The sequence below is a fragment of the Beta vulgaris genome, chromosome 9, assembly GCF_026745355.1.
Source record: "Beta vulgaris subsp. vulgaris cultivar EL10 chromosome 9, EL10.2, whole genome shotgun sequence".
NCBI lineage: Eukaryota > Viridiplantae > Streptophyta > Magnoliopsida > Caryophyllales > Amaranthaceae > Beta > Beta vulgaris.
In genome coordinates, this window is record NC_079210.1 from 50,275,155 (window position 1) to 50,287,476 (window position 12,322).

Sequence of the window (12,322 nt, forward strand, 5' to 3'; positions counted from 1 at the left end):
GAAACTCAGGGTTCTATAGGCACACTTAGGGAGAAGTTTATCCTCTATCCCCTGCTCTCAAGGTGTGCTTTTATCTGGCCATAGAAGATAAATGAGATCTATGTTTCTTTTGAGGGATGATTCCTCGATAGTCATCCAAAATATGATGGTTTAATATACGTTCTTGAGAATCAAAGTTTACAAACTTGATCGATCCTCGTCACCTGTCCTAGTGGCTCTCTAGCACCAAAAAAAAAAAAAAGTTTCACAAACTTGCTGGCTTAAAGATATACTCTTTACAAACTGGTCAGTTTGATTTATCCTTGGTATTCTAAGTGGCCTTCTTTCAGCCAAGACCCCAACCTCACGGAAACGTACTTGGGAAATAAGTTTCAAAAACTAGATCGTCGGTCCAATTAATTGACCGCTAGAATCTTTCATTGTAAGTTATTTCAGAGGTGAATGAGATTCTTATTTCAAATAAAACAAGTTCATTCTATGTAAACTCCTTTATACCTCCTTCCAACAACAAATAAGGCAAGAAACTAGAAGACACCGCAATCGAAATCTAGAAAGAGAATACTAATGACAGAAGCCGCTGGAGAAATTTTCCAAAAATTCCATATCAATCTATGTACATTACTACTACAGCAGCAAGTCAAGAGATGCTACACTAGCTGTATTTTACATGTAATAAACAGAGAAGTACAAGCTGTAGGCTAATTCTTGTTACAGTGCACTGTCCAAAAAACAGAACACAGAACTAATTAAAAATTACTTCTGGAGACTAATATCCTAAAAATCAAGTAAATGTATCCTCTCTGTCTCCTTCTGCGATATCGGCCACCTCCATGTTGCTGAACTCTAAATAGTGAGTAGGGCGATGATCTTCGTTATAGAACTCCCTCGGAGTCCCAAGCTTCACACCATATTTCATGCTTGGTGTATGCTTTACTCCCATGAAATTATAATTCCAGGGACCGGTATCAGGAGTCTGGAGACACACAAATGATTAAATAAGCATTAATGACAATTCCATGAGGAAGACAATTCAACACATCTGCTAATAGGAGTTATCCAAATTCTAGTCAATAAACTTACCATATAGAAGCCGAGGAATCGGTCACTTAGCAGCATCTGGACTTTCTCATAATGAGTTGGAAGATAGCCATGGGGGTTGCTGCCGTTATCTTTATTTGCACGTCCCCATTCATATCCTGATGGGGTGAGCTTGTAGGCGGTCAGTGAACATGAACCAGGAGTAAAACTGCAAGTAAGAATGATGCATTTCTCCCCATCCCACTGCTTGTTGCTCTCCAAAACCCGTGCATGACTTGTTACATCCTACAGCGAAAATTGGTCAAGTTAGGCGATGTACCCTAATACACTGTGAGAGACAAAAGCAGTGCCAAGATAACAATGTCAAGTGGGATGAACTCAAGAAACTTACCTGAGGTGATAGCTGAGGAAGTTCATTTGGCTGTGTATGCATCCACCCCAATGGCTCCAAGTCATTTAAGAAATCATGCTCAGGCAACTGGGACGGAAGATGCACCAGCTGATGAGTTCCCCATTGCGGTGGCATAGCAATGCACCGAATCTCTTTGACCTGAGGATTGTCAGGGGGGCTTACACCATACAAGTATCCTGCAATCTGTGTCCTTAAATCCGCTATGCAGATGAACTTCTTCAAAATATTCTTTGGCATGATATAAGTATATCCAGTTTCCTGTTGAAGGAAAAGATTCAGGTAGGTTAGCATAAATCTAGTCCAGGAATAGCAAAAGACCAAAAAAAGGACTAGAACTAGTAGAAGATTTATATCGGCGGAAGGACAGGAAGAAGTGAACACCAACCTTTATGTCTTCCGAGTTAACATAAATATGATTCACACGGAGATAGAGATTTGTGGCAGAAATTGCTCTGACACGCCAATCAGTCTTGGAGCCAAATGCTGCCTGCTCATAAGGACTTGTAGTAGTGACAATTAATTCTTCACCGTGCACATTGATCGTCTTTGTTGTGACTGCTGTCAATTGACTAGAGGCTTTTGCCTGGAGAGTAAATTAGAGAGGAAGTATGTCAGAGAAATGTTTTGGAGCAATGATCACAGATAAACAAGGATCAGGCAGATTTCAATTGAAACTACATTGAACTACATCAGAAGTTAAACTCACCTGCTTCTCAATTTCGGCAATCTGCTGTCTCTGCTGAGATGGAGGAGTGATCTCTGCCCCAAGAATGATATCACGAATCTCAGACTGTGTCAAGGCAGATGTGTTTACATTGTTCTTCTTGGCATAGTCAGAAAGTATGAGATCTCTCAAAGCAACCTCAACCTGCAAAGAGTGATAAGATGATCTTAGTTACATGTGATCCATAGAACAGAACTAGGAAATATCTATATGGCACCTCAGTAATACTGACAATACCAATTCTGGCCAAAACACTTAAACTTTCCCTTAAGGACCCTAGTATGAAAAATATTTATACATAAACACAGAGTGCAACTGCAACTCCATCAAAATATTTTAAAAAAATGACAATTTTAATCCTAGATTGTTCTCCATCATCTAAAACAACCAAGCAAAATGAGATAGTAACATCCGTTAATTTGTTGAGCCTTCCAAATCCTCCTCCATATCAATCCCTTCAAAACTTCTATAACCATTTTTGTCCACCATATCCCTCAATCCAAACTCAATATCTAACTGTCCACTACAAACTTGATAGCAAGAGATACGTTCACTACAACTTGCAACAGAGCTAATTTCTGAAATCTTACAAACTCGATAGCAAGAAATATGTTAAAAAAAAGATCTTCTCCTGCTGATCTATCTACAGGTTCAAATCCTTTTGGTTTTTTCCTCACCCTGTGCCACAGTCAAGATAGCTTTCTCCGTAACAGATGTTAGATCCAAGACATCACCATATAGTGTCGGAGACAGTAACAGAAGCATGACAACTGGATGTGGAGAGACTGGCTTGTTTACGGTTCAATATACTTGAGTCCCTGGGCTTTGATATAATATCATATCTATTTCTATCACAGCAGTGAAAACTGGCAAGGTCAGACAACTACTATGGCAGTTCCAATGGCAGGTTTTATATAGGAGGGGGAAAAACCAAAAATACGATAATGTCCTGTAAGCACTAAACAGTAGAAGCAATCGATTGACCCAAAGTGTACAGTGAGGAAATTAATGGAAATCGGAAAGATATAACATGAATTCAGATTATGTTTGGACTACTAAGAAGAAGTATGATAACTACAGGGAGATTCGAAAAATAGATCACTGAGTTTTTTTACATAAACCATCAGGCTTCCCTTATATAAACCCTTCTCTATCTGCATAACGGATAAAACTAACCACAAACACCAGATAGAATGAAACAAGGACAGTATATAAAGACAATTGATAAAGCAAAAAGACATTTACCTTCATCCATTGATCGTCAGTGAGAGAAGGCCATATATGATGAGGTTCAGTGACAACAGTCCTATCAGGCTTCAACAACATCTTCGCCTTCTCGTTGTTGACATGAAGTGCTCTTAGTATGAGGATGAGCCGAGAGAATGCAGTATATGAAGATATACTCTTCAACCAATCATCATAAATATTAAACAAAACCATTTGTGGCTCTGTCGCTTTCAAGATAAGATCACCGAATTTCTCAATCTTCAAGCAGGCCTGGAAAGGAAGTTGCAGTTCACTTCCTTTGATAACTATGTTGGGGAAATCAAGCAAGTGGACTTCCAAAGGATCCAACATTCCTTTACGAGTCACAATGATTTGTTTTGGTTGTTCTTCAACAGGTAAAGACCGAACAAGAGCCGCGACTTCTTCAGCTGTTTTCCACTTGGCCAGCTGACCCAGACGCTTCTGTCCAGCCCACACACTTGTATGAATAACCTGTTAAAAATGAACATGGGCTACCTCAGGATCAGAAATGCAAAAACAACCTCATTGATGGAGTCAGCAGATAGGAACCAAAAAAATTATCAAGCGCCATACCTTTAAAAAGAGCTGCCCGGTCCGGGGGTTAAATATGAATATGGCACCATTGATAGGTTTTGTGGTGAGATTTCCTTCAAATGTCTTGTGGATTGTCACACGATAGACATTAGTATCATCAACAAACCATATAATCTGATTACTGAATATCTCCCCATAGTTTTGGGATGACAAATATGGCTCAGTAGGCTCAGAAGAGTACAACTGCAGACCTTTCCGTATACGCTCTCTCAAAACATAAAGCGCAGGATTTGACTGCCCAAATCAAAGCAATTATCAGATAATTACAAACAGGTTTCACCAACAAACAAAACCATGACATGCCAAATATACAAAATAGAAATTAGTTGCACATATACAAATACACACCTTCATGATCTTATTCATAGCTTGTGCAAGCAGAGGTTTGGATCCAGGGAACCAGTTGCCAAAAGCTGAATGCAAGTTGTAAGCCAGATCAAGACCCATCATGACTCCCATGGGTGATGGATAAATGGACATGTTATCTGTTGTGTAGTCCAAAAACTTAGCTCTGGTGTATCGCTCAATATCATGAGAATCATAATCTCCCCAACGAAGCTGCACATCTATCCAATATTTATTGCTTGCCTTCTGGTCAAATACATCTTTTGTCTCCGACACCAAACTTGGTTTTGACATCGGCCACCTGTGAGCCGCAAACAGAAGTATGTCTGCACAAGAACTGTTCATCTTGTAACTTTTTCTGGGATGGATTGTTTCCTTTTGAACTGTCTCAATTTCTAAAGCATCTAGCTCCTGATCAAGAACTTGACAAAGATCCATGACAACACTCTCATGAATCTTCTGCCATAAATGGGCTCGGAAAATTTGGATAAGGGATATTTTCAGAGTAGGAATCTTCCCATGCATAAAAATTCCGGTCAGATCAAGCTGCACCTGGAAACCCACATAGACATTGGCACGATTAATCGTAGGAGACCACCACAGTGTAAACCTACGATTAGGAATCTGGTTCAACCCAGATCTTTGTGCATTTGTCAGCTTCTTATATTTCATAGACTCCTCAAATCCAGATGCCTTCTCCCAGAAGAGACCCTCCCATGTAGGGAAATATGTGCCCTTGAACAAAGTATGCTCTAGAATTCCTTCCACTCCTCCAAGTGCTTGAATAACATCAGTTCTGTAATTGTTCAAATTCCAGAGTTTCCCATCATGTCGCTGATGTGTCCACCAGAAAGGATTTTGCTTCAAAACTTGATATTGCTTGAAATCAGTGCGAACTCTCCAACCCTTGTCATATGCCAAAGTATGACGATCCTTCTGAAACAAAGTATTAATTCGAGGTATACCACGATCCCAAGAATCTTCCAAATCCTCCAGGGTTAGACGCCGATTCTGTGACTGCGCTTCCTGCCTCTTCAATGCATACTCAGCCCAAACTCGCTGCGAATCGATGAACTCGCTCTCCCACGGCTGTATGTAACGATAAAGATTCGGAATCAGCTGGTCCTCTTCATGGCTCATACCACTCCTGAAGTGTGTCACACCAACATCAGTTTGTTTACTGTATCGAAGGTCACTTTGTGGAATCAAAATGTGACCCATTGACAGCATACCAAGACCTCCAATTTCCTTCGGAGTGTAGAAGATGACAGGCGGAAACCTGCTAGGCATTTTGGAATTCAATCCAATCTTAATACGAGTTTGGATTTTGTTTTCACACTTCACCAGCAAGTCTAACAACTCTTGAGTATGCACAGTGGCCTCACGGAAGTAAGTCATGAGGCCAATAAGAGCAGTATTCCATTTGTTGACTATTTTTGTGAAGGTTGTAGAACCAGAAGACATAAGAATCTGCCTCACACGATTTTCAAATACTTTCATGTGTTCATCATCAACCCTCAAGAAAGCGACAGCAGTTCGCTCCTTGGTCTGCTCATTCTGCAAGTTCCAAACGCCATCTTTCGTGTTGCTAAATGCTTCTTGTGTCATCCTCATCTTCGGCAATATCCGCACCTCAAAACCACACATGCTAAATAACAAATTGGGGTTGTCCTTGCTGTAGACAGATACAAAACTATTCTCCCACTCTAAGGTAGTGATACTTCGTGGAAGACGATTCTTCATGTCCCAGAAAACACTTCTACCCAAGTTAACATCGTGCTTCATCAGCCTCATGCGAGCATCTCTTGGCCAACACTTTTTGTTGTTGTATCCGACCATGTTCTCGTTATTGGGATCAGGATGTTCAGTAAGGTAGCGCTGGATAAGATCTCGAGCCTCTTCATGAGTGAAGCGGAATAATATATGCACCTTATCAATATAACGAGAATACAGCCGAATAGGATGCCTGCTTTCAACCTTGGTATCCCAAAAGGTCATGAACTCGTTTGGCATCTGTGGTGGACCAGCAATTTCACTAGCTCGGGTCAAACCCAGAAGAAGAAGATCAAGAACAAGACCATAATACTGTACAACAAAGGAGGCAAACTGAAGACCGCGTATAAGCCCATAAGAGTTGGTATGACTCATATCCTTGTAAGACAAAACCACATTATTCTTAGCGGTAACATAATCAGCAATATTGTGGTCCAGAATCAACCTCAAAAGTCTGTTAAGCATAGTCAAATCTATCTTCTCAAAGAACTTCTCAAATTTGGTCTGCAGCATAACCACACACTGCCCTTCACTTGTATCCCATATGTTTTGCAGGTTATTAATTCCTTGGCACCACTTGTACACCAAGAGAGGGGGTGGCTCGGTGTCTGCAGGTTTTACCCAATTTGGGAACAAGTGTCTTTTGTCTCCTTCATACCACAGATATTGATCAAGATAAGCATCTGTAATTTTTTCAAGTGGCTCAATCTCATAAACAGGAATGAGATAACTATATAGATCCATAAACTCAATGCCAACTTCTTTAAAGGCACGCTGTGTGAGCAGGTGACGCTTGATTCGAGACAACGCCTCATGAGGATTATCATAAGCCTGCTCAATAAGACCCAACTCTTCTCTCTGTTGTTGATTTAATCTAACAGCAACACTATATGATTCCTTCAACCTCTCCAGAGCAAGGATAAGAAGCTTGGTGTCGTGCTTATATGACAGGGGTGGGAACGGTATTGGAGAGAACTTCCTCGACTCCAGCCAATGCACAGTGGTAGTGTAGATAGCCACAGCTTCTTCAGGTGTAACATAAGGCCCATCCTTGAGATAATTGTGCTGGCGTTCTTGCTCTGCCTTTAGCCACAATCGAGTCAACCTCCCAAGATTCTTACGACAAACTGTCTTGTCAACTGTGGCTCCTCTTCTGATACGCTCACGATTGTAATGAGCAACATTGGTCCACCAATCCGCTTTTGCCTTGACATAACGAAGGATCATATTTTCAATAGGGACTGGGAGACCTGGAACCTTCCAGGGGATATTTGCTTTCCAACAGCGCCAAGCTTCACTCAGATGCTGCAAGATGGTTCTCGCCTTATTTTGCTTAATACCCTCTGGCATTGCATCGAGGACATCATGCATAACAGCAGCTCGAAGCTCCAAGTCAAAGTGGCTCTCAACACGCTGCTTGGTAACTGTCTTCGCCACTCCTTTGGAATGTCGACCTTCAAACTGTCTAGCAAGTAAGTTACCCAACCATCTCTCGAGCAACGGCACTATACCACGAAGAAAGAAAAGCCAAACCCTCCACATCGGCGCCCAAAAGCCACATCCAGGTCCCTTCCCAACCGGTCCAGTATTGAAACGGTAATAAATCAAGTGCTTCAGGTCCTTGCACATCCTGATCTGCCTCATGAGCCTATACTTATAACGGTACATACCAGTCAACTGCCCAACATGTGAAAATATATATTGCAAGCCATCAGCCAGTTGGAACGCATCCACATTACCCAAACGGAACTGGACATTAGCATCAACCACAAGTTTCGTCAAACGAAGAATTTCACGACACAAATGAAATGCATTCCCAAACCGCGACTTCTTACGTTCCTTGGTTGTAAGTGTCTTGACAGGCTTCAAATTGAAATTGTAATCAAGATGCAGGTAATTCAAATTTTTCCGGTGAATCAGCAGGTTCAGCATGTTGTACCCTTGCCTGCAAACCTGGAGGCCAACTTCGACCCAATCTAGTTCAGTACTCTGGAAGAACTTCGTAGCTGCAAGAGATCTAAATAGATGTTTCTTCTTCTGTGCTTTCGGAGGCCTATGATGCAACTCATTGAGCACAAAACATTTCAACAACTTCTGGTAACTGACTCGAACCTTAACAGGATATGAGGGTGGGCTGCAAAATTTTAGAAGGAATAAGCATTCATGACAATGGACAAGTTGCTGAAGGGAGAGAAGGAAAAAAAAAAAAAAAAAAAAAAAAAAAAAAAAAAAAAAGCAGAACAGAATGGTGACCCTCTTACCAGTGCTCCTTGTACCATTCTGAAACAAGTGGTATATCTTCAGAACGTCGAGTGCGACCAGATCTCATATTAAATGGCCTTGGAGCACACAGCAGTGAAATTCCAGCTGCGGTGGTGTCTGTGTAGAGCTGGGTATCACTGAGCAATGGCTCCACCCCTTCTGGAAGCTCAAAATCATCACTATCATCCTCGTCATAGAGTTTTTTATCACGACGATCCTTGTGTGCAGATGTTATAGGGTGAATCAACGGGTCATAATAAAAAGCTGGAAGATCAGGATCCTCAGTTTTTATGTACATGATCAATGGCGTGTGGTATACACAAAGCCTTACTTTCCTAGGTCTATTGTTGTATAGATGAGGAAAAGCAATTTTGTACTCTGTTCGAAGTGGTGACCGAATAATGAGTTTGTTGATGTCGTTAAACTCATTCCAGTCCTCATCACCTTTCTCCATGTCACGATACAAAGGCTCAAACTTCGGGCCTCCTGTAAATGTGTGAGAGAACTCATTACAATTTCAGAACTATAAGCATTCAGTGACGAAGCACATGCAAGAAACAGAAGGAACCAGAATCATGGTCCAATGATATAACCTAAGTCCTGTATCGAGTAGAGGTCATGCACATATAATTGCTAGATGAGTTGAAGCAAGAGAACCGCATACTTATATATGTACACTACATGATCTTCAAGCATCGTCATTAGAGGTCGTAACGAAAAGATGGATTTTGAAAAGACTACAAAAGGAACTTTACCAGGAACAACTAAGACCCGAGGCATTGGACATTGCCTGGTAGTATTATAGCTTAACCAAATTCTGCACTGAACTCATCCCATTCCAAATGGCTGCTGTCCATGAAGCACAAGCCTCCATTTCCCCCCACAACTTTGCAACACAAAGGAATCTCGGGCATCAATGTATTTTGCTAAAAACCTTGGTCAATCTACATAAACCACCTCGGATATGGCCCATTATAGCATTAAGCCATTAACAGACTTCTCACATCCATTAGCATATTGAATAAACCAAAATGTATAGCAACAAAGATTGGGCATGCGCCCCCCCCCCCTCTAACCCCCAAAAAAAGATAAAAGATCGTACGATATAACTAACATGCTAGAAACAACAAAGAACACAATATCCCAGTTGCTCCAACACAAATCATCTTTTCACCCTCAAAATTATGATAATTTCTCACCACTTTATGCACGTAACAAGCACTCCAAACCGAACCATCAACTTTTTGAGGCACAAGCATGAACCAAAAAGGGAACCCACAAGAACTCACATCTTACCATCTCAGCAGCATATGGATAATGGGGTCATGTAGAAGTCCAATAAAGCCAAAAAGAATCACAAGGAAATTATTAGACTTGAACACCAAGAAAACATGCAGAAAAGGTAACAGATAAAAGAATTGACATACCAGGTATGCACATGTTCAGTGCTTTTGCTGTGAAGAATGATTCCATGTCAAACAGATAGAAGTAATTCCTGTCGACCATATCAGAAAGCAATTGTCCTGCAAACCTATAAAGAGTTGCCATGATCGGCAGTGAAAGATGCCATCTTCTATAACTTGGCCCATTAATAAGTTTTGTTTTCACGAGAGGTTTATGATCATAGAACCATGTGTACACAGCAGAATCTTCTTCCTCATCCAATTCTAGTTGAATTGGTTCCAGTGGATCCACATCTAGAACGTTATCAGCATAATCCAGTGGAGGCTCCTCATCGTCAAAAGGAGGAAACCTCATTCTTTTGAAATGCCGACGATCTCTTTTCTCTCTTCTCATCATAATCCACATGGTACCCCATTGAGCCAGATAAATAGGTTCAACCACCCACGGAATTTCATTTACAAATGTGATGGCACCAGTAATATGATAGAGAACTTTGACATCACGAACCTGGCAATGTATGCATGATAAGTCAAAATCTATTCCCCAAAGAGTTAATAATCAGCTAGAATAAGAAGGGCAAAGGTAATTGCTTATAAAGAAACTCCTATTTTAATTCATTGTCAATCTTTAGGCTTGTAGCATCAGATTATGCCCCCCAACAATAACAAGTAAATAAACAAATTTCTATTTGATATATACAACCTAATGTTGGTCATATTTCTCCTTATCATAAAAATTTGAGAAAGCTACAGAAAGGGTAATATATGTCTTAAGAATTACCTGTTCCCAAGGCATTGGCATATTCTCAAGAAGCTTGTAGACGGCATGCGGGACAAACTTCAAGGCCCCAAGATATACACGTTTATCATGACGATATTTCTTAGAAGACATGTCACCATGATCTCTGAAACACGTGAACAAATATATTAGCAAGTGATATTTTAAAAAACAGCAGAAACTACATCCAGAAACCAAAAAAAAAACTACACATAACCCCATTATTTACATAGTACAGCCATTCAATAATGAAGCAAACACCATACTGATTCCTAGCTTGCTAAGCATGAATGTGCGTGTATCAGATAACGACATTTATACTTATCAAGTGCCATAAAATCATCATAACTGACCTCCGAATTGACAACAAAAAATCATCACAGCGCGCTGAGTAAGCATAATCTCCAACACCCCCCATCCCCCTTCAGGCTGCAAATGAACCAATTTGTTCCTAAACAAGCTAGAAAAGAGTAGGACAAAACTAGTCCGTCTCAACATATGCTTTGTGAGCAACTAACTATGGATTTGGCATAAGAATTTACAATTAATTTGAATGGTTGAATAGTTATCATTCTAGCATTTTATCATTGTGTTATATATCATTGTAGCATTTTAAACATAACCTCCTAAATGCTATCATTGATTCCTTGCCATTAAATACTCAAAAAAAAAAAAAAAAGGGTCACACTAGAGCATATTCAAACATTACTTATAACTAGCAAACAACTTCGAATTCTCTGATTGCAAATGATCAAAACTAGAAAATAATATCAGAATTCAACTAAAACTCAAATCAATTCAACATTTAGATTTACATATATAAACACTTGAACAATACTCAGCTGAACTCAACAGAATTCCGCCCCCTCGACACGAGATCTCATAGCTCCAATAATAGAAAATCTAGCATATATTATAACTTATAACCAAACAAAACACTAAATCAACTAAAAATAACCTAACAAAACACTCACCGAATAATCTTCCTAACATGTTCAGGAGGCATATCCTCTTTCTGAGTCTCAACAAATCCAAACTTCCTCTTATCACCATAACGTTTAGAATTGAGCTGCATCCACTTTCTAGCTTTCTCCTCGAGCCTCGCCTCGGCTTCGGCTGGAGATTCCTGCTGAGGCGGCTGCTGTGGAGGCGGCTGCAGCACAGTGTACGAAGGTTGCATTGCCGGCGGCGGAGGAATCGATGTTCCCGGCGCCGGCGGTGGCGCCATGGGATTGCTCCCGTTCCACATCGCTTACGCTAAAACCCTAAACCCTCACTTTGATGGTAAAAAACCCTATGAGAGAGAAAATTAGGGAAGAAATTGAGAGATTGAGGATGAATATTGGGAAATAATGGGATTTGGGGATGAAGATAGGGTTTATTGAGCTTAAGCGGGATTTTATGTTTTTTGGTTAGATTTCTCTCGGAGAGAGAAAATGAAGGAAATAGTGGGAGAGTGAAGAATATAAGTGCGAGAGTGAAGGCGGTAGAAGAGAAAGAGACCGACCTCTGTGATTTTGGAAATGAGAGGTTTTCGATGAATTGGGCTGGCCTAGCTAGATATGTGTCATTTTCAACTTTCAATGGAGTATGGACTATAAGTCCAAATCGGGCCCAGCCCTGAACTGGCCCATTTAAAAAGGCCCGTGACTGAACCGGGGTTGAACCGATCCTGAAGTGTGGACCCGGCCGGTTAAAAACGGGTTTAGATGGTAAAGAAGACAGATTGGCCGGGACCAATTGGG

The 12,322-nt window shown here is 40.7% G+C and overlaps 1 protein-coding gene across 2 annotated transcripts; it reads right to left on the reverse strand.

The window, feature by feature from the left end:
- Positions 1 to 570: 570 nt before the first annotated feature.
- LOC104904527 (pre-mRNA-processing-splicing factor 8A) lies at positions 571 to 12,066 on the reverse strand. 2 transcript variants are annotated; one of them, XM_010692795.4, is made up of 12 exons: positions 11,552 to 12,066; positions 10,581 to 10,704; positions 9,824 to 10,307; positions 8,396 to 8,882; positions 4,365 to 8,268; positions 3,996 to 4,250; positions 3,420 to 3,893; positions 2,157 to 2,318; positions 1,836 to 2,033; positions 1,430 to 1,708; positions 1,081 to 1,323; positions 571 to 973 (listed from the first exon to the last, which is right to left on the reverse strand). In XM_010692795.4, exons 1-12 carry the CDS (start codon positions 11,824 to 11,826, stop codon positions 782 to 784), a joined length of 7,077 nt encoding a protein of 2,358 aa, XP_010691097.2. In that variant the 5' UTR covers positions 11,827 to 12,066; the 3' UTR covers positions 571 to 781. The 2 variants fall into 2 exon arrangements, with proteins under 2 accessions (XP_010691097.2, XP_048491842.1); XM_048635885.2 differs by lacking the exons at positions 9,824 to 10,307; positions 10,581 to 10,704; positions 11,552 to 12,066 and adding an exon at positions 9,152 to 9,191.
- Positions 12,067 to 12,322: the final 256 nt, after the last annotated feature.